At 39.7% G+C, this 23923-nt stretch overlaps 1 protein-coding gene across 1 annotated transcript in view; it reads right to left on the bottom strand.

The window, feature by feature from the left end:
- cnksr2a (connector enhancer of kinase suppressor of Ras 2a) overlaps nt 1-23923 on the bottom strand; it is a 52918-nt gene that overhangs the window by 18014 nt on the left and 10981 nt on the right. Inside the window, exons 2-12 of the mRNA XM_034147926.1 lie at nt 19457-19620; nt 17399-17601; nt 10481-10568; nt 10086-10127; nt 5464-5583; nt 4435-4494; nt 4042-4110; nt 2607-2753; nt 979-1091; nt 722-876; nt 364-453 (exon numbers count right to left, since the gene is read on the bottom strand). Of these exons, the coding sequence (XP_034003817.1) occupies nt 364-453; nt 722-876; nt 979-1091; nt 2607-2753; nt 4042-4110; nt 4435-4494; nt 5464-5583; nt 10086-10127; nt 10481-10568; nt 17399-17601; nt 19457-19620 (1251 nt within the window). The remainder of the gene's footprint in view (nt 1-363; nt 454-721; nt 877-978; nt 1092-2606; nt 2754-4041; nt 4111-4434; nt 4495-5463; nt 5584-10085; nt 10128-10480; nt 10569-17398; nt 17602-19456; nt 19621-23923) is intronic.

Below are 23923 nucleotides of genomic sequence, written 5' to 3'. Positions count from 1 at the left end.
CCAGAGCAAAGTGAGACACCGAGAAGAGCTGCTGTCAGCGTCGCCATGGCAACTGCGTGAGTGATTCAGGTGGAGGTCTCGCTTCCTCTCTTTTATTCTTTCTCCCTTCATGGCTGCCTTTAATTTGCTATGCCTTTGTAGCAACTGTCTACCTTTCCTTTGTTCTCTCCTTACCTTCTAATCCCCCCCACTTCTTTCCTCTATGATGTTAATCACAGGGAGAATTAGAGGAAAAGGATGGAGGTGCATTGATCTCCACACACACTGATCTCTTGGTAATGCAGAGAGACGGGAACATTTAACTGAATCTAACAGGCTTTTCAGGGGAACACACATATATGCACTCCACACGCCAGCACTCACCTCTGCGACTTTCTCTGTTAAGCTTGGCTGGATCTTCATAGTTGCCCACCCAGTTACACTCCACAGGCATGGAGATGGGCCTCAGCCTGCCTACAAGTAAACACAATAATACAACTTAATATTCACCTTTAAATTAGAGATTTAAAAGAGATTTATTCTGATATGTGATACAAGGTTTCTGGCAAGGTTTTATGTATTATATCCACAACCTACAATGTAGAACTGCATCACTTTTTTTTTAAACGTTTCATGGACCGCCTGAGGACAGCAGGTGGGTTCTTAGCCTCATGATTGTTTTCTGAAGTGGCTCAATGCAGCAGAATTAGATTAAACCCAATCTCTCACCACTGGAGCGTACCATATGTAGGTGTGGTGCAGTACACGGGTTCCTCCTCTTCTCGCAGATGAGACTCTTGATCCAGGAAGGAGTTTGGTGACTCAGAGCGCTTAGCAACACTGACGCTACTGTGGTGACGAGATGCCTCATCTCCCGGCAAGACTCCTGTCTCATCTCTACAGTTGCGGACAAGGCAGATTTACAGGCAAAGAAATGTACATTAAAGTCAAAACTCCTCTTTGCTGTCACTCTTTTTTCTTTCTAAGACTACAGTGTACCTGGGTGTGTATGGCTCATCAGGGGGAGGGGGGATGTAAAGGTCCTGGATGGCGGAGTTCTTGGTGGGTGTGCCTGAGGGTGTGGCAGAACTGCTGCCTGGGCTTCTGGTTGGCTGCAGAAGGCAAAGGAGTCTATGGTTAGGACAATTCATTTTCTCTGTCACTGTTTTGATACACTTTTATGGACATTTTTAATGCCTCAAATTGATCAGTTTTATTAAGAAATTATCAAAAAAACTTGACCATGATTGCTATCTGTTTTTAAATAAATCTGGTGCCAATATTGCTGGTTTCAGTTGTTGTTGAGCAAGTATCTGGGCAGTTGCACTCCAGACCAATAGGGGGCAAAAACATACTTATGTTGGAGGACAGTTCATAAAAAAAGGTAGCTGATGTGACAAGCGCACCAGAAGTAATGGGTCCAAGGTGCCAGTGTCCAATTGTAAGCTTTAAGCATATTAATTCTTGATTTATAGCCAAAAAAAAAAAAAGTTTAAAGTTTAATGATGTCATTAAACGATTCCCAAAGAAGTTAATAACCATTCACGTGATTGGGACGGACAGGCTGACAACCTGAAAACATAACGCTGCTGACCAACTGACGGCAAAATAAACCCAAGCCATTTATGTACCGCAGTGGCAGTTAGCAGCTTTAGCTGCTAAACCTTTAGAATGTTTGGTTCCCAATAATGAACAAACTTGCTAAGGTTGTGGTGAAATCATTAAAAATAAATCTGATGCAAGATACAGGTTTTAAACTAAACACTGGGTTAAATAAATTACATTTGGCAAAATTGTACTAAATAAACAATTTCACAGAACAACTTAAAACTGCTTTAATTCTTTTCAGTTCAGACATTTGGGATGCCATTATATTTGGTTGTACTGTAGCTCCTTATAAAGTGTTTTGGATTAAACTGCTTGTTTACAACCTGTCCTCTTGTGTTTCTTATCCAGTCAGACATTGACAAAAACAGTTTTATTGAACTGCCATGTCGTAAAAATATACAGATACTGAGTGTATCTGCATAATGTTGATTGACACAAGTAAAAGATGATCGACAACTTTATGGCTATGCTTAGGCAAAAAAACTAATGTTTACTTCTTTGATTAAGCATTTTGTTGTCTAAGGATGCCACACTAGCATTCACTTACCAACACAAATCTGTACAAGATTGTGCCAAGAAAACAAAAACATATTTGTAGGTAGGTTTTACATTGCCTTTAAAATGTATGTAAAATTAGTAGTATAAAATAATTTCTAGTAGACAGGCTTATGAACAAACTGTAAAAAAGATCTATGACAAAAGTGGTCATACTGAACCATGCAGATGCAGAGCAGGGGATAATTGATTTCCTATGTGTTTCCTCCTGATAATCAGCGTTAATTACAGATATCCATTATATAATTGCGGGCGCACAGGGAATATGTGTGGAGGTGGCCATCAATTCTCTCCTACCATTCATGCCAGTGTTCACCTGGCAAACAACACCATTCTGAGACACAGAATTCTGACCTAATTACACGCTTTGGCTGCAGTTGTGCGGGGAGTGGGAACGCTGTGGGGAGTAATGTGGGCCAGTGCAGTGTTTTAATAAAGTCTATAAAAGGTAGAGCTCGCCCCACCTGCAGTGCTAGGGGTTTCCAGCGCATGTTTTTCAGCAGAGCAGGGGCAGAGCTGAGCGTGCTTTGTGGACGCTTCTTCAGGGTCAGGGACACAACGCCTTTATCTGCCCTCAGCGAGCCGACTAGGTTGCGTAACTGCCAGCCCACCTGTGGATTTGAGAGGGTAACCGCTTGCAGTTATAATTATCTGGATAATGAACAACAATCACAGCATTATATTTGTATTCAGCTTGCAGTTTGAGTTCTGTCCAAGTCGTGATTGGATCTTGCTTGTTGAGCCTTCTGTGCAAATCAAGTGGGTGTGGAGGTGGTAAGTCTATCTATAGAGCTGTCATATGATATAACCTGCCCTTCAATTTGAAAACAAAAGTATCTTATAATATCTCTCTCTTCTCTTTTTTTTACTAAACCATGCCAACATTGTTGATATAGGATATTTGTAAAGAACAAAACTCCACACACATTAAAATGGCTACTCTGAAGTCATCAAAACATTGTGTTGTTCCCAGCTCTTTCTCTTTGATCTTTAAGTAATTCTAATTAAGGCAAACACACAATCTTAATTTAATTTACCGGATTGACTTGAGATCTGATCAAAATGCGAAAAGAGGTGCAGAGAAGATTAGAGGCTCTGATTTTTTTAATTGCAATGCAACGTGCTTTGTGCATTTGCACTTTGTCAAATAAGGGCACAATCTGTATTTTAGATGTAAATTACAAAATTCTAGACAGATACAACCGGAGTCAACTCCTGATTCGACAGAAGGTAAAGTAAAACAAAAGATTTCAATAAGCCAAATTATTGAGTTATTAATGTGGATATATAAAAGGAATCGTCCTTTACCATTCAATTAAAGGTGGGGTAGGTAATTTTGGAGAAACCAGCTCGAGATCGCTAGAATTTGAAAATACACAGCCGGAAAAAATCTGCCACTTCCTTATAGAGCCCCTCCTCCAACACACACGAACGCGCACATGACCAATGAGGGCACGAGATGAGTTTGTGCACAGATGGAAGGCTGACAGGCAGGTAGGACATCCAGTTATTTTAGCCGGGCCGGCTAAAATGATTGGTCGTGCTTTTTACAGTACTACGGCTTCCACAGATGACATTCTTTAATGGATTTTTTGTCAAAGCACTTAAGATATTCATTGCTATCGGGATGTTAAGAGCATTCCATGGAATATAACAAAAAGTGTATCTCGAGCCGGTTTCTCAAACTTACCTACCCCACCTTTAACCATACCTATGTGAGAAATGTAAATTCACTGTTTATGTTAAAGAAGTGCACTTTTATGCTCTCACACACATGCACACAACATCTATAACAAATGTGGAAGATATCGTAGTACACACACACACACGCACACGCACACATACACACACACATATATACACAGACACACGCGCACACTTTAATGATAATATACCCACCACAGTCTGGTGATTGACTTGAATGACTTCATCTCCTGCATGGATCTTCTTACAGCGGTCAGCTGGGGACTACAGAGACAGAAAAGAAACGCTGATTAATTGATCCAAGTGTATTGATCCCTGCATACTAGTGGAGGCAAGTTGTGCAACATACTGAAGTTTAACTTGCTGGAAAAAGAGAACCTTGGAGAGTATTCCCTCTGGACTGGAAACCAAATGTTGAATATATTTGGAGTGAGATTCCGTTTTCTACGCACTACAACCCCTGGTGTGGTGTGAAATCCTCTTCATTGATGTTTGTGAAAAGCATTTTGTTTTTGCCACAGATAAAGCACAATGTTTCGCTGTGGTTTAGTTTGTGGAAGTGTGAAAATGGGATTCTAATCCTCTTACCCCTTCAGTAGTTCCTGTGATCACATGGAGGCCGTCGTAGGTTGACTTGATGTACATTCCCTGATGGACAGAGGGAAGTTTAGCTCAGTAGGTGAAGTATTGCAATTGTTTAACATTCAATTCCAGCATCTTATCCACTTATAAAATCTGAATCCTTTAAAATGCATTATCGTATCTCATTAGGTGTATCTGTCAACAATGACTAAAGGCTAAAATAACTAAAACGCAAATGTATTTTCACCTTTTGTTCCTTGGAAGGGCAGAAACATTAACGTTTTTACTGGCATCCGAAATAATGTTCACAACCTGCCAGTCATTTTAACCAGCCTAAGAACACAGTGTGCTAAAATCAGAAGCTGCAATATGTTAACTATTGCTTTTTGAGAAAACAAATGAGACATAAAAGGTTTGGGATTCAATGGAACTTAACAAACCTAGATAACTGGAAACTGGATCCACATTGAAAGGGCTAACATTTCAAAAATATACTGTCTCTAAATGTGTCAGGAACTGTATCTTGTAAACGTTTTTCTTCCAAAAATCCTTATCAAATAGTTGTTAAGCAGTTGTCTGGATTCTGCTATATAATATAATAAAAATGAACAAAAGGTTTGACCACCAGTTTGTCAATATCAGGATTTTCTTATATCCTGGCAAATATGTTACATCTAATCAAAATTTGATTCAAGTCTACAGAATAAAAAAATTGAATACAAATGTAATTCTATAAAGTCATATAGGTTCCTTATCCTATAACAATGCCATTGTACACATAGGCAAAAATATAGATATAACATAAATACCAGCATACAGAAAAACAGAAGGGAATAGGATACTAAACCACACACACACACACACACACACACACACACACACACACACACACACACACACACAGACACACACACACACACACACACACACACACACACACACACACACACACACACACACACACACACACACACACACACACACACACACACACACACACACACACACACACATACACACACACAGAGTCATTACCAGGCCTTCTGAGGGTTTGATGTTGGTGAGGTGAACCAGCTCGAGGTGGGCTGACTGAGAAACAAGCGGGTCAGATGACACACACACAATGTGCTCACACACCTCCGACAGAGTCTTGCACTAGAGAGAAGAAGAAGAAAATGAGAGAAGACAAATAACAACACACAGAGCTTTTATAAAACTGGTTCAGCAGTGGTGCTTTATAAAAAAAACAGAGATAAAGACAAAACAAAAACATCCTGTTCCTTGTTTTTGTCAAACTTAGACCACATATTTTGTTTGTTTATTTGAGGTTTGCTCTTGGGTTTTACTGAGGAAATAAACATATTTGCTTTCCTAATATAAATACAATGTCTCAGAATTGGAATCTGCCATTATTAACATAGTGATGGTTTATTACTGGTGCCTTCTGTAGCATTTGTAGGATTTGTCTGCCTTAATAACAATAAAAGAACATGATTTCCCCCTAGCAGCAAGTACTCAGTTATGCATTTAGTTTTGTTTGTACTTGTCCAGTGCTTTCAAACCTCCATCTCTGAAATATCTACCTACTCAGAATTATAATGCAGGTGTTAACCAAACAGAACTTGAATGCTGTTGACGGTTTTTGGGACCATTACCCTGGTAGAAAGTAGGTAGAATCAAAACAGCGGACATCATTTTCTTGATAATCCACAGTGGTGGCTCTAAACACATTTGAATAAGAATCCTATGATATTCATAGTGACCTCAGTAACATACAACATCATCCGTATGATATTTTGGAGTATTCCTCCATTCGCACCACAGGTTTTTATTTTCTTCTGGAGCATTTTCAGAATACATTTTACCCGACCTGAAACTGGACAGCCTTGCTGGCTTGTTTGTTTCTCTCACTGTCACAGACCTTTTTTCTATTGCAGAAATTTCATAACAGGAAGAGGCGCAGGTGGAACTAATGACATTAACAAGGGCCCTGTCCCTTCAATTACTGCAATGTAATGCAGTAATTAGGGTCTGAGACCTAGGTCGGCGAAGACCCTATTGAAATCGGTCGCGCAGCGACCGATAAACCTTTGACCCCCGCAACATATGTGAAAACTCACCAAATGTTGCACGCGCGTCAGAAGTGGTGCAACTTCAGATGTGTAATTGGTTCCGGAACTTTGCGTCAAAAATTGCGTAGGCCACGCCCACTTCCGTTTTTAACGTAAACTCCCCCCACTTTAACTTTCACGTAAACGAACGAAACTCGCTACGCATATCTAGGGTGCGGAGACAAACCAAAAAGCCTCTTGGAGGGGTATAAAATAACGTACAGGAAGCCGGCCATTTTGAATTTGGAGTCGGAAAAACGCGATTATCTACACGAAATCTATCTTCTCCCAGGGACTTTATCCGTACGACTCGAAATTCGTCGGGTAGCGTCTCGAGACATGGGCAATTCAAAGTTATCACGGAAGTTTTTTTCTTTCGCACAGCGTAGCCGTGATTTGGCGCCAAAGTTCGCGTTCGCTCGATGCTAGGCGATCCCTCGCCATGGAACACGATGATGTCATAACGCCAACTGACATACTCAGAACGCCACCAAACTTCACGTGATGGTTAACACTGCGGCCCTGAACAGCTCTACGTCAAATGTGATGTTACTTAATATGGTGTTACCATGGTGTCGCTGTAACTCCAATGTACACGGTCCCATCGTCCCCCAATCTTCACTTTTATATCACCGGTCCATGCCTCAACAGCTCTACGCCAATTATGGGATGTCATCATATGCCGTTGCCATGGCGACAGAACCCTCGCCATTAAAACACAATGTGGTCTTAAGTCAATGGAAAATGATCCAAACTGCACCAGACTTCAGATGATGGCTAATGGTCCAGCCCTCAACAGCTCTACGCCAATTATGGGATGTCATCATATGCCGTTTCCATGGCAACGCATCCCTCGCCATAAAACACAATGTTGTCTTAAGTCAATGGAAAATGGTCCAAACTGCACCAGACTTCAGATGACAGTTAATGGTCCGGCCCTCAACACCTCAATATGACAAAAGTGAGTTTTCCTCAAAAGCTGTTGCCATGGCAATGTATCCCTCGCCGTTAAGCACGATATTGCTCCTGTGTAAATGATAAAAAAGTGTTCAAACTTTACATGTGTGCTAACAGTACAGCCCTTAAGACATATATGTGTCAGTTTTGAGATTTCGTCAAATGCCGTTGCCATGGTAACAAAATGGTCGCCGTGAAACACGGTTTTCTCATAACTCCAGTTAACATGCTCCAAACGGCCCAGAACTTCACAGGTTTGATAACGATGCAGCCCTCAACACATCTAGGTGTATTATGGGGTGTCATCAAATTCCGTTGCCATGGCGACAGATCACTCGCCATCAAACACAATGTTTATGATACTGCTGTAACTCCTAAATACATTGTCCAATCGGCCTGAAACTTCCCACATTTGCCAACGGCCGAGTCCTCGAGACACCTACACACACACCTCGACGTGCGGACAACAGCCTGCGGAGCGTCGAAGACCCGCTCAACGCTGCTTGCAGCTTTAATTAGTGTTTGTATTAGTAACACCTGTACTTGACAAGTCAAAATGACTGCTGTGGAAACGGTCCATTAAACTCTTGCTACCCACTATTAGGGGAACCATTGATCTAAGGCAGGGGTCGGCAACCCCTGGCACGCGTGCCAGCATTGGCACGCGGCACCGTAGCCAGTGGCACACTAGGAATAAGTCGAATAAGTGTGCAAAATATTTAAATTGTATTTTCGGATCCTGAACGAGACCGCCGCCAGAGCGCGTCTCCCCGTTACCTGCAGAAGGAAGCCATGCACGCAACGCAGCCCCGCTCTCTTTAACTCCAGGTGACTTTCTGCCGCTTTCCTCCGTGGTGCAGTGCTGATCGTTTCACCACGGAAGAAAGCACTTCACAAATTGCAGTACCCATAAGGAGCTTTACAAATGTCGCAGTTTTTGCGTGGCTGTGTGTGTCTTTAGTTGAAAGCCCAGTGGCGATCTGCTCATCTCTCATTGAAATAATATGCTACAAAGGGGCGGACTGGCCATCTGTGTGTTGAACTTTCCTGTCGGCTCCCAGACCGTAGTCGAGGAGGGCAGAAGCAACGAGCTTCAGGTTCAATAACCCACTTTAGCTTAAATGACTGGAGAGAGGCGAGCTCTTCTTGAGAGGCCGTTGCATTTATTTAGCTGTTCTTCTGTTTCACAAAATACATCACAGACCTCTGTTTTTCTGCTGCCTCGTTTCACTTCCAGAAACATACTCACACGCACACGCCACACCCCTCTCTCTCTCTCTCTTAAAGGGACAGCGATCTCATCTCACTCTGCATGACCCTAATATCATAACATGTGTGTTCTGGAGAATCACAGAACGGACGATCGTCCTTATTATTATGCCGTTTAAACCAATTATTTAAATGTGTTTGTTAAATTCGGTATCATGTAAGTTGCGCTGACAGGTCCACACACTGCTTCCCCGCAGCGAGGCCCCCCCGCCCTCCTGTTGATAGATCACGAGCGTCAAGCTCCTCAACATCCTCAACACCCCCCCCCCCCCCCCCCCCCCCCCCCCCCCCGTTGATAATTCTCGATCGTTGGCACGCTGATAATTTTTTTTTTTTTAAATGGCACTTCATATCAAAAAGGTTGCCGACCCCTGATCTAAGGTAACAGGGACTTTTTATGCTGGAAGGATTTGTTACTTCTGTCTTCTTTAAATGTCTTATACATCCATTTTATTGGTAGCTAAAACCGTATAGATTAATATAGTCCTGGGCAGATATACACATGTTGGACAATGTTTATTTGCTATCATGCAAAGAGTTTGATGAGAAAATCAATACAACTCTCCATCTGTCCCTTTTGCTTCACTCATATATCTCACTCCAAATATGTAACACAATCATTAAGGCTATTTAAATGATGTGTATACAAGACTATATTAATGTTACCGCTGGTAGTCCCAGTGTACTGACCAATCACACAACCAGAATTTGGTTTAATGCAGGCAAACGGTCAGTCTGTATACCAAAATTAGGTGAAAAACAATGGCAGAAATGCAATCTCATAACCCTTTAGATAACCCTTTACATAATTAATTCACCTTTTTATTTGCTTAAAAATATATGGTAAACTGGTTACTTGTGTAACCCTCAGATCGTAGCAACATCTTCTCTCAACTCAAAAAGAAAGAAGAACTATACATTTTTTTAGCTGCGTCCTCACTGATTAACTGGGTGATGTCTGCCCCTTGCTATTTTCTCACACTTTTGAAAGAGCCATGGTACTTGTTTCACTTTCTTTCCTGACTTCATGCTAATCTAAGATAATCCCTTCTTGGCTGTAGCTTCAAATTGAATAGAAGGATATTGATCTTCTTGTCTGAGTTTTTGCAAAAAAGCAATTTCCCCAAAATGTAAAACTATTGCTTTAAAATACTACAAGATGTACATTTAAAATGCACTACTAGGTCCAACTGCAGCTTGACTTTTGGTGATTGCAGAGTTAGGAGTAAGGGTATGTGGGACATTTCTAATAAAACAGGACACTACCACCCATGCATGCAGAGCAAATAAGTGACAGCTGGCTGAGGAAGCAGGACTCACCACATGAAGGATTTTGTTCTCTGTCTCAAACACCGTGCAGTCCTGGGGGAAAAGCAGAATTTAATGTAGCGCGAGCAGAACACCCTGTCTTGCAAATGCTCAGAAACACACACTGTCAAAATGCTCTGTATACTGTCTGAGCCTCACATTACTGAACCCTGCACCTGCATACTCTATACCCTAGTATAAAAACGCCCACACAAACAGACACATTTATCTTGATTTACACACATATCAGTCATACAAAAGACAGACTGTAAGGGCTTACATAGCAAATAATTGAGTCTTGCTTCGGGGATGCGAGTCTAAGGCTGCTGCATCACACCCACACACAGCATTCTATGACAACCAAAAGCCTTTAAAACACACGCACACACACAAACAATTACACACACCTGCTGTACAATGGTGGTGAGCTCCAGACAGAGCTGAATGACATTATTTCGGGTTACTGAGTAGTCTGCCACTGAAGCAAAGGGAGACCTGGGAGGAACAGATAACACAGCAGTATGTCTCAAAATGTCTTTGCTGCATTAGATAAAGTACAGGGGGATTGAAAGGAGCGTTGTTAAGAGAGAAAGATACTCATAAACACACATAAACAAGCACACACATTTAGAGGAATTTGTTTTACGACTCATTCATGAATGACGCTGTTTGTGAGTTCTAAATAAGAGGAGTTGTATGTGGAGCTAGAACATTGAATACACTAGGGGGTTTATCATAAGCAGGTATGACATTTTAATTATTTATTATCTCTGTTATTTTTGGTTGTTAAATGTCAAGAAAGCGGTTCCTATCTAAAGTATTTTGGTTACATTTTCATTTATTTGTTAACTTGCTGGAACCAATGGCGACCAAGGTTTTTAGTATGTGTATCTGGAAGGTGTGTGATAATTTAAAACTTAAAAACTAATAATTTCACTATCAGTGCTAGCTGTGCTGTAACTCCAATATATTCCATTTACAACTACGTTAAATTAAAAGCATAACATCTTCAAAATTAAGAATCTGTAAACAGAGAATGTGTGGAGTCTTTGCTTGAAAATGTACTCACTAAAATAAAAAACAGTCCAAATTGTTAGTTTTTTGGAAGGATTCAATAATTTAATCAACTAATTGTCTCATCACTGTTGTTGTAAATTAGAAGAATATTAACACCCCTTAAATAAGGAATTAAACCTGTAGTTAACTTTGAAAGTTGATGGACCTCAGATTATACATATTTGTTTTTTTATGTGCAAAAATAGGAAGGGTTTAAAAAGCAAATTGTCATTAAAAGACATGTGAACATTTGAAAAGTAAAACTACTTATGCAAAATATGAAACTTTACAAACAATGGCACAGTTTGCAGCTGCTCTTTAGGTCAATAGCTCTGTTGTGACCAAGAAAACAAATACATCCAAGTGAATGAAAGGCTACAGGCTAAAAAACAAGACAAATTAGTAGCAGCTCCTAAATCCAAACCCATTAAAATATCTTTAGATACGGGAGAAAGCAGAAAAGTGGAAATGCATCAGTAATGTTCCACCACACAGGAAAGGGGGACAGATGAATCATGCATTAGCACACAAGGTACATACAGGGTTCTTACACCTTTTCCAAAGTCAAATTCAAGCACTTTTCAAGCATTTTCAAGGTGCATTTTCAAGCTTTTCAAGCATCTTACAGCTGTTGTACATTACATATTTATATACACATACTTATACTCAAATGATTATTTCCCTACCTCACATTAAATCAGATGTTCTTTATGCTATAAACAACCAAATGTGTGTTTCATAATAGCATTCTCCATGAGGATGAAAAATAAAAAATTTAGAAAAGAAAACTAAGTTTAATATTTCAAAATGAGTGACCCATCTGTACGTAGACTGGGCATCCCATATAACCTGGCTGAGCCAATATAAAACAATCAGCCAAATAACTTTTCAATACATTATTTATTACTATTTTTGAGGTACTTTTAGGTTGGCAGTAAACACAAGTCAGAGGTAAATGGTGTACTTTTACTCCACTACATGTATTTAATACCTTTAGTTACTTTACAGATGTGGATCAATGATGTGAAATATAATCAAGTGTTAAATCAGACTTTAGTTCCACCTGGAGTAAATTCACAAGCTACCCTGCAGTATACAAAGTCATTCAAACTAGCTGCACCTTTACCAGCTTTGATAACACTTTAATGATCAATCATTATAAAACATATCATATACAATTATTAGGGATGCTCCGATCGCCAATTTTGGGGCCGATCGCCGGAATCAGTATCGGCCGATACCGATCGCCGATCCGATCGAGTGGGCGGGGCCTATGGGGATCTTCCATTTAAAGTGATGTTTAAAACTCAGTTAATGGGGCTCATTCACTGGCGCTTCCACAAACCAACCAACCAACATAATTATTACATTCAAATGAAGTACATTATTCAAGTTTATATTAACTTGGGATAATAACACGGGAGAAATTAGCGGAAGCGCTCTCTTTTCCTCTCTCCCCTGACAGCCCGTCAGTATCTCCTGCAGCTCACTGATCCAGTAATGAGAGACCCGACAGTGAAGAATAAATATATTTATAACTAGTTTAGCTTGTTCCAGAGGTAGATAAAATAGCTAAGTGTGTTAGGTCTAACTCTTAATGTGTGTTCTGCTCCGCTCACCGGTCCGTCACAGCGGGTGGAGCTGCAGAATTTCTGCTTCACACACACGTTGCATACCGCTATTTTATTGTCATTTTCGGACACTTAAAATACTGCCAGACTAGTGAAGCCATTTTGGCGAGCTTGTTTTGCCGCGCACAGAGAAAAGTGTCATGTATTTTACATGCAACGATAGCCTAATCTAAAATGCTCTACTACGGCGTACCTTTCGTGTGGTGTGTCGCTCGTCAGCGCAGACTCTCGCATCGTTATTGTTGCACACTTTGCAGGAGGCTACTCTTGGGCTTCGCTTGACCTTAGCCATGGCTTGTATTTGTCTTCTGCTAGCCAACGCTCGTTGAAACGGCAACCTCCTGGCATACTGTCATCTATCACTCTCATCAGAATGCACAGGTCACACACGTAACAAAAACACTTGCCGGTCACGCGCATTGCGCGAGACGGCCGGAGCGGAGCTGTTTTATGTAAAAGCGAAGCAATTAAGCGCGCTCCGACTTCTTTATTTTCTTTTAATCTAAAAAGCGAAGTAAAGCATTTACAATTTCAAGCACTTTATCCCGAATTCAAGCACCATTCCCAAAATTCAAGCACTTTTCAAACCTTGAAAACACCTCGTACAATTTCAAGCATTTTCAAGGATTTCCAGCACCCGTACGCACCCTGTACATAAGCCATTCTGTCCTGAGAGCACCAATTTAAACTCCTCTACTGACTACTTGTAATTTTAGAAACAAACAAACCAAAACAAAACGGTTTATGCTGTTGAGAGATAATAGCTATGGCTATATTTATTATATTTTTTTTACATTGGCACCATTAATTCCCAAAGTCTCCCACATTTTGTATGCATAGAGTTTCCACTGATGTGTGCATCTTTTTTTCCTGATAGGAGAGGGTCTTTAAAAACCTTTTTTGTGCCGACACAATGTTTACAAATGAGGCACCGGGTCGGTTGTAACATAATAGACTATTCAGGTGTGAACAAGGTGTTAGCGATAAGAACCATGTTGGTGCTAATTACTGCATACAGACACAGAGACATTAACACTAACGCATACAGTGTTACTTAAAAGTCATTATCATAATAAATGTACCTTCAGGCTTAATGACAGAAAGTATTCAGACTCTTTACTTTAGAAAAAGTATAATACCACGTAGTACAAAATCCTTTGTTAAAAGTAAAAGTCCTGCATTGGAAATGTTCTGTAAATAAAAGTATTTATTTTGCTATTTTCATATATATCTTTATGCATCAAGCAGGATTTTACTGTTGTAGTTGGTTGAGGTGGAGCTATGTTATGAATAGAACATCTTTTTTTAAGTATGGATTTATCTTTGAAAGGCAAAATAACTTTAATGATTATTAAAACACTTGCTAGTTAGTTTTCTGCTCAACCAATCAAGAAATCTTTTTAGCTATACTCTGACAGATTGTTTGGTAGTTTGACGTATAACAAAGTAGGGCTGTGCAATTAATCGTATTTTAATCGCAATTACGATTTTGGCCTGCCACAATTACGAAAACAACATAATTGAAAAAAAACGATTATTTTGCTTTGCTAGGTTGTGACAGTGCACTGCAACATATTTGATCTAATTTATTTTAGTCTAATTTATTTTTATTTATCATATTTATATATGTTTAGTAGCTTGTGGAAGTGCGCGCCAAAATATTTGTTGATATTGTTTATTTGTATTTATTATTTTGATATTATTTATTTAAATGTGAATATAAATGTATCATTTATTTTTGTATTGGTTTTTCAGTTGAATTATGTATACGTTCAGGGTAATCAACAGTTAAAAAGATACTGTTCAAATTATTATTTGTATTTGTTTTAAAGTTCAATAAATGGATGTTTTCAAAGTCAATGAATAATCGTATTTAATAATCAATTATTGACCAAAATAATCGTGATTATGATTTTTGCCATAATCGAACAGCCCTATAACAAAGTATAATATTTTAGGTCAGATCAAGTGTTCAACATTTCCCTTGTAGTGGAATCTAAAGTACAAAGTAGCATGAGAAAGAAAATGACTGTTATCTCAAAAGGCGTATTACTTAAGGGAAAGCACTTCCACCACTGGTTGCACCAGTTTGATGAAATTAACAACAAAAGCACACACACACACACAGACGTTTCACTGCTCTAAAGACCCAGATTAAAACTCAGCCACAGCCTCTAGTGAATGCTATATCTGTGGTTTGTGTGTGATTTGGGTCATTAGTATTGAGGCTGTGTGCTATATATATGCAGAACCTGAGGCTACAAGGATTGTTTGCTAACCGTCAGGATCCAACCGTAAAAAAACTCCAGGAAATCTTAAGATAATGCTATGACATTGGCGGCGTCCAAATGTGTGGGGTATAAATAAAAATAATATAGTTTCAGGTCAAAAAAGCTCCAATGTAGTATTCTCTCAATACAACCCATTTTTGCCCCCCATATTTTGTTCAAAACGTAGAGTCTGCTTATTCACTAAATTGATTGAAAATACAAAAAAGATAAACACCGCCACTTTTATGCTATCAGCAAAACATATTATAAAAATTCTAGTAGTCTCTGTGGCCAAGTTACTAATTCAAAGGTATATGAGAATATAAAGAGGGAATGAAGAGTCCAAAGGAAGAAGATGCTGCACATTTTAGTAATCATGGAAAAATAATTTAACTTTTTTCCCTGACAGATTTAATGTGATGTCTGCGTGGGGATAAAAAAGGACACATTAGAGTATCAGAGGCAGGAATAAGGTGATCTGTGCTTTACCCACGCTGTTACTTAATACATGTTTCTGCATCCTCGGGAGGTCTAGCTAGCTAACAGTGGGAGATAACACTTCAGTTTTAACATGGTTTGTGCTAATGTCAGCATTCTGATAAACAGTCTAGAAGTAAGCCCTCTTATGGGTATTAATATAGGAAAAAATGTAGCCCAGCTTGGAAACCCTAACCATCGTTAGGATCTATTACTGAATTCTGAATTCATCCTATCCACCACTCATCTCAAATTCATGCTTTTTGTACTCGCTCCTTTGCTTTCCCTATGCAGTAAGAAACCAAATTTTAGGAGATGAGATTTCATTTTAATAAAAGCTCAGTTGGGATTATATTCTTTTGTTCATTTCACCAGTGTGCCCGATGGAAAATATGCTTTTCTTCCTGTTTGGTTAAAAGGTAAAACTGAGTATTTGACAGTGCTATATCTCAGGAATGAAGAATAGAGAGCATGAAGCTCCGGCCCTGCTGAGTCTATCACTTTCTGAATGTCGCTTTGCCATTTACAGTTGCATCATCAGGCGTGGGCGAACGTGTGTGTGCTTTGTGTGTGTGTGTCAGTGTGTGCAGGTGTGGGGAGTGTGCCTGCAAATGTTTGTGTTATGTACAAAGTGCGTGGGTGTTTCTATGGGTCTGAGTGCTTCTGGACGTGGCTTTATGCTTTTGTGTGTCTCGGTGGCCTAAGGACAGATGTGGGTGCCTGGCATTTCGAGAAGCCGATGTCAAAGACCTTTAGTTTCCTATCTGACATGTGTCGTGTACAGGAGTTTGTGTCGAGTCATGAATAAATGAAGTGACAGAGAGAAGAAGAGAACAGAGGGAGAGAGAGAAAAAACATAGAGAAAAATGTCTTTCACAAAAGATGTCAACAACCAACAGCTGCAAGAGAGTTTGTGTTTTGTGCATTGGAGCTTTTGAACATACAACAATATGAAACTTTTACAGGTGCTGGATCAACTGAGGGAAGAATAATAACCCTTCCAAATAAAGTATTTAATACATCAAGGCTGCATATCATTATTGTTAGATTGCTGCATTAGGCTATGTTAGAATGGGTTTTGTTCAATTTAACTGGATCTTGTAGAGTTTCCATTTCTTTTTTTATCTCAAACACTTACTAAATTAGTTATTAATGATTCTGTACCTTTCTCTATTCGTCTGTAATTTCTGCTGTTGCAACACAAATTTCCCCTCCGGATATGAGTAAATCAAACAATAATAAACATTTCTGCCTTGAGCATTTGACCAGCAGTTGGCTAGTCGTTTCAGCACTTCATATATCATATATTTACAACATAACTTGTTGAAGTTACTAAAGAACAATAATTATTCTGAAGCTTATCATAAATTATAAAAGGTGGTCCAAAAATATGCACCTTCCTCGCTAACCAAACCAAACTATAACTGCCTCCTTCTACTTTTTATTCAAAAAGTTACCAGACTTTGTGCAATACTTCCCATTTTGATGAAATGCACCATAGAATTGACATAAAACAGATTTTACATCTACATAAAATCCTACATTAACACAAGTATAACGAATGCAGCTAATTAAAATTGAGCTACATGCCAATTGTTTCTATCTGGGTACAAATGAATGAATGAACCACTAAAGCACCTGTGTCGCCTTTTTTTTGGAATACATTTTGACATGTCACAGTCAAATAAATCACTTTTTTTTCACTATTTTTATTAGTTCATTGGTTGTATTTCTTTTATATCCTAAATATATTCATGTTGCATTGTTGGAGGAGCCTGGGACTTACGTTTTTTCCATTTCCATATCTACACTGTAGCTACTGTGCACATGACAATAAAGCCTTGGATTTTGAATGTTGAAGAGGAACAAAGCAAGTATATAAGCATTTTACCTGTCCAGCCAGGCTAGCAGGCTCTTGGCAGCGGTGATGAGGTCGACCACGGAGGTCAGCAGATCGTTTGGAAGCCGCCGTGAGGACCTGCTCTCTGATTGGCTGCTGCGGCGGCGGCCGGATATGAAGTTCTGCAGGTTTTTGGCCGAGGCGCCGAGTTTGTGAGCCAGAGTCCTGACGCTCTCTGTCTCCAGACCTGAGTTCTACACACACACACACACACACAGATCAGCTAAACCTCCAGACACTGAATCACCATGAATTCTAATGAGGTTCTTATTCGTCAACATGTTTACCAGCTTTTCTTAAGGAGTCTGATGCATAATAATGACTTATATTACACAGTTGTTACAGAGAAGGTCAGCACGATGACTGTTGTCATTTTAGAATACATTAACTATGTGTTAGTTATTCAGGTTGTCATCCACTTGCAGGAATTGTATCCAATTATTTAACATACATTGTTAACCTCTCACTTTTGGCTTATTTGGGTGTAATGCCACTGAACTATTGTTTACTTGTCCAACCAACATTTGAACGAGGCACAAACCTTTACTTTTAGTAACCCAGACCTCCATATCTCTCAGTTACTTGGCATTCATGTCTTGATTGTTATTCTCAATAAACAATTTCCTAACTTAAATTTTAAATGATGACACAGTGGGACTGATAAACTACTTTTTGTAACATATCTTTCAACTTTAGCTCAACAGTTTGTTTCAGCAAATTCAGCGAACCAGAAATATGATTAACAACAATCAACACATATATGATTCACTTGTAGAAGCCAAGCTGACATTTTAATTAAAAATAAATAAATGAAGCCTATTATCACGTGTTGTCCAGTTGGGTTTAGTTTATTAATATTTTCTTAAATGTTTGTTTCTCACTAGCCAATTATTCCCTTCCAACAATTCCCTTCCAATCCAGTCTACCGAGACCTTATTATTGCTTAACTTTTGGGTTGGACAATAGTGATTAAAATAAATTAATCTTACTCAAGTAATGTAAGATAGTACAATTACAACCTTTCCATTTTCGGCTACTTTATACTTAATACTCCACTATTTACATTACTTTACTTTCTAATACAATATATTTATTTGATAAAATAAGTTACTACCTAGATTATTAATACACAATATAATCAACCAGGAAATTATGATGTACTAGGTTAAAGTTGGGGTAGGCATATCATTGTTTTAGTCATTGGGATAAAAATCCAGCATACAAAAAAAAGATAAAAACTGAGGTAAAAACTAAAAGTCTGAACTTCATCTTGACAATAGAAAATCTAGCTCTAGAGAATCTTTTGCAGAATGCTTAGCAATTAAAAAAGCTATCCAACAGTATATGAATGATTACAATTTGCTTTAGCGGCTGCACCATAAAATAAATGTATTTAAGTTTATCAATAATTATGATACAATAATATATAAATGATTCTGAAAAGCAAGATTGGTACTTGCACTTTTGGCTACTTAAATTACATTTTTATGTTATTACTTTTGTACTGCTATTTAGGTATGTTTTACTTGTACCAGAGCATTTCCACAGAGTGGTATTATTTGTACGTATTAGATAAGATAAGATAAGACTTTATTTATCCCGAAGGAAATTGTTGGGCCAGAGTTACAAAAATACAATAAACACAGCAGCATAATAGTAAAACTGTACACTAAAAGTGCAGTAAAAAGAGCAATTCAATATCTACAGGAAACATGAAACATAGACGGTCACTTTTCAATTAATGTAAATGTCTGTACTTCCAGCTCTTTGTACATACAGAATTTCAGTTGTATCTTTTTCAATCTCTTATTTTGGCAAACACAACACTTGCATAATTGTATGTATAATCCTTTAGTTTGTAGAATATTTAAAGTTATTGTGCCAACTCATGGATTTGGAGCAGCATTGTGAAGATTTAGTTTGTGCAATCTACTGTATAACATTGTGAACTCACTTAAAACATGAATACATTACCATCAGCTGAATCAGTGAGGATGGTTGTTGAGATCAGAATTGCATTGAAAATACAGAAGAAAGACACAAACTCACCAGAGCACAGAGCAGGTCGACGGCCTCCAGAATGAGCTCCTGGTGTCCGATGCGAGAAACTCCCATCTCTTCCAGTTCGGCATGGCTGATCCTCAGCAGCCTCTCCCCACACACACCTCCACGCTCAAACACACCAACGTATTGCTGCAAGCAGTCGTCCAGACCTGGAGCGAGCACACATTATAAGAGTTACTCACAATATATACACACATATCTGCTACAAAATGAGATCACGACCGCAGTGAAAATTCATAAATTAATATTTCTCATCTCCAAGGTACTGATACCAGAATGTGATGTTTGTTGTTGATGAAAATCTTTCTTTGATTAAACTGTGTTCACAGAAAAATACAGAATACAAAAATACAAAATACACAGCAAAAACATTTATCAGGTTGTTCTGTCCAAAAAGTAATCTGTAAATCTTAAAATGCTTTCCAAATATTTCAACCTTAAAAGACAATTAATCTGTTTCAAGAAATTCAAGAAAGTTTGTTACATTAAAGAATTGTAGGAGAGGTTTGTCACATTTGCCATGGTTATTAAAGCAAATTGTCATGAATGTATTTTATGCAATGCACGTTTGAAGAGGCTGTCTCTCCTGGAACAGGCTGCTGAGCTCAGAAAGACAGCATCTACAATTTTGTGGGGGGAGATCACGTAATAGGATGAGTTAAAAAAATAAAATAATCCTCTGCACCTGTTCAAGGTTTTTTTGGGTTTAGTCTTATTCCAACTACAAAAGCAGTTTATTGCCATGTGATTTTATTCAACTACCAATCTGCCACCATCACACCCACACCATCTCCGTTTAGCCCAAAGCACACTATCTCGAGACAGCAAATATTAAAGAGGACGAGATGACAAGCAAGTAAGATCAAATAAGGTCGATGGAGTGTTTAAATATATTTTATGGACTCATCTTCTGAAACAACATTATACTGCTACATTGTGGTTGAAAGTGTTTATATCGGCTATACTGCCTGTAATCATATACGATTTCCATTCCATAATGTTGTCAGTCTGTATGACCTGTGACTTTACCTAATCTATCATATTTTAAATGATGTGTTTTAGGCTGCACTCCAGAAACAAATATCAGTTTTCATTGCTGCAATCCAGATACAAATTTCAGCTTTCTTACTTTTCAGCTGTGGTTACCCTCTCCAAAGTCAGCCTATAGGGAGGACAGATGTTTGTTTGTTTTACCTTGAAAAATGCTAGACACATTTTTATGATGCTTATTCTGGTGTGTCGAAGATAATACAAACAGCTGCTGTGTCATGTTTTTGAAACATTTCAGCTTGTCTGCAGTTTTGTAGATTCCAGTTTCAACCCACAATAGGATTAGGTAAATGTTTAAAATGCAGTTTGTTTTTATGGATACCTTAGGGCATTTTATGTATTCACTTGTTGTCTTTATATTTGTTGTGTGAGGCAGAAAATATGGTTTGAGACCCAATATCAAAATGCCATAAGGTAGGGCTGCTCGATTATGGCAAAAATCATAATCTCGATTATTTGGGTCAATAATTGATATCACGATTATTAAAAACGATTATCCATTTACTTTGAAAACATCAATTTATTGGAGATTTTGAACAGTATGTTTTGAACAGTTGATTACCCTGAACTATTCAACTGAAAAACCAATGAAAAAATTGTTTTATTTAAAAAGATAAAAAAATAAGTAATAATAATAATAAAAAAATAATCGTTTTATTTCGATTACGTTGTTTTCGTAATCGTTGCAAGCCATAATCGTAATTGCGATTAAAATACGATTAATTGAGCAGCCCTACCATAAGGGTAGATATGGGCGGTTTTGGCTCTCTTACAATCAACAGGGGAAAGCAAAACGCAGGACACAGACTTCTGGTGTATTGTAAGGTTGCAGGGAATGGGAATAGATAGAAATCAGGCTGTGTGAGGCAGAGGCAGCCTGATGGAGACAGCATGTGTGAGCGTAGCAAAACAGCAGGCATGCGGGCAAGCGGAGATTCACTGTGTCAAGATATGAGTGAGAGGTGCCACCCCGACAAAACGGACAATCAGAGAGAAACAGACAGGGGATTACAGAGGAATACACAAGAGAGTTACTGGAGTCAGGCTGTGACCGTGGGGTAGAGCAGTCTTAAAGGTCACCTATTATCCAAAATCCATTTGATCATGTCTTTTATACATAAACATGTGTCCCCTCTGTGTAAAGACATTCTGAAATTTACTTTCTGAAAATGAGCCGATAACGATTTTTTGGCTTGTGTAACCATTAGCCAATCACCAACCAAGGTAACACCCGCCCACCAGCGTTTCCGCCAGGTGTCTTGCCTTCATTTGACAAAAATATTAATAATTCGAGAGAAGATCGAGAGTTTTTATCGCTTGAAATAACGAAAAGGAAAAAGGACAAGGACATCCCTCTGTTGGAGGGGCAAAGGAGTCTGGTGGGATTATTTTCGCAGTATTGAAGATCGTTTCCCCGACATCGGCGGTGCCTGCCACAGGACAACACGGAACGTGCGCGATTTGGACGCAATGAGCGGGGGGGTGCTAGTGGAGCAGGCGCGTAAACTGCGAGCGCCGGAGCATCGCAGCGGCGAAACTAAGGCTCCGTGGTAAACTGTGGTAACATGAAGAGCCGTTTGGGAGCCGAAACAGCTGGCGCTTGAGAGCCGAGCCAAATGATCCGACTCACTAACGTAAAGAGATAGTATCTAAGGGATGGCTCAATTCAAAATGAAACACTGCCGCCCACCTTATCACCTGAATCTCAAATATCTCTGTGACGGCCCCAGAGCCTGTGTGCAGGTGTGTTGCAGGTCCTGCGATGGGGTGGAGCTGAAGAGGCCAATCAGCGTGATCAGGGACACCTGGCCGGAGCCGAGGTGCTATTTAAGCCCAGCTGCCTGGAGTCACAAGGCGGTCCTGACTCTCTCCAAGCCGGCTGCAGAAGGACTCTCGCTCTGATCCTTTCCCCTCGTCCGTCCTCTCCTGTTCTTGGTGTTGCTCTGGAATGATAATCAATAAAGTGCCGTGGTTTTTGGAACCTTTGAACATCTCTCTTTGTTTTCCTGTTGTGGCCAACGGGCCGGTCATAACAACTGGGGGTTCGTCTATCGTGAGTATGAACCGGGAGTTAGTTGGGTTGTTGTGGCGTTAGCCCGTACCTGAATTAGCCTGTGTTTGTGGCTAATTGGTAGCCTGAGTTTATTTTGGGGGAGAAGCTGGTGCAAGGGAGCACGTATCGCCCATATGACTGTTACGTCACGTGTTGGGGATTCCCTCGGATGACAGTGACGTATGTGGCCTTATATGGTGTTGGATATGCACTCTAGGGGTGCCTAGGCGTTATTTTGGAACGCGTATGGTCCCGGGTTTGGGTGTATTGATGAGGTTTGTTTTTGTCTGGTAGCTGTGATCTGTTCTCTTAAATATTCGCTGAAACATAGGAGGTAGTGGTCCCGCCTGTGTATACAATACCTGTAGGAGTGTTTCCCCTGGTAGGTTCAAGAGGCGTTTCCCCTTTGGGTTTCGTCTGGGGGGGCCTTGATAGTGTTGGGGTACGGCGGTTAGAGCTTCACTTTCCCTTTTCCCTAAACTTGCTCGGGAGCACTTCCGTGGTTCAGGAGGGTTGCCGGTTACCTGGTCGCCTCTCTCGGTCCAGCGGGCTTTAAGTGCATAAATACCCACCGCTACGCCTCATGAAAACTAGGGGGGGAGTTACCTAGTAAGTTTGTGGTTAGGAAGTCAGCTAGCGGGGCTACTCATTCCTACTGTGTGCACAGGTGGGCTAAGAAATTGCATTTCCTCTGTAAAGATAGCTATTGTTGCATACTTATGGAGGATATTGTGGGGGCGTTTGTGGCTGCACCTTCTGAAGGATTCTTGGATCACCAAGGATCAATTGATGAACATAGCTCAGTATTATGGTTTTGAAGTTGGCGATAAGAGAGTGAAAGAGTCGGTGAAAGCGAATTTGAGGGCTTGTTTGTTAAAAAGTAATTTGTTTGATACTCCTGTCCCCGGGCGCACAATAGAAATGGCGGGTCAAAGTGCTGTTTTGAGTTTCGAGCAACAGAAGGAGTTACTCAGATTACGCTTAGAGTTGGAGACGGAAAAGGAGTTGGCCGTGGAGAAAGGTCTGATGGAGAGTGTTCTGCCTGGTGGGGAGGTGAGAAATCATGCTCGGGGGTATTCGCTTCAGAAGAATATTCGGATGGGAAACTGGATACCTCAGTGGGAGCATTTTGCTGGTGAACCTCTTTACCAAGTAGGGGGGCATTCCAGGTTCCGTGGCATGGCGAAAAAGAAAAAGAAAAAGAGAAAAAACACATGTAACATGCTAATCAGCTGAACTATTCAGTGATTGAAAAGGAAACGCTAGCCTTGATTTTGGCGTTACAGCACTTCAGTGTGTATGTTGGCTCAGTACCGGTTGTGGTCTTTACGGGCCGGTCATAACATCTC

The sequence above is a fragment of the Trematomus bernacchii genome, unplaced genomic scaffold, assembly GCF_902827165.1.
Source record: "Trematomus bernacchii unplaced genomic scaffold, fTreBer1.1, whole genome shotgun sequence".
Classification (NCBI taxonomy): domain Eukaryota; kingdom Metazoa; phylum Chordata; class Actinopteri; order Perciformes; family Nototheniidae; genus Trematomus; species Trematomus bernacchii.
The sequence above is the reverse complement of the archived record's forward strand: the minus strand, read 5'-3'. Positions and strand labels throughout refer to the sequence as shown.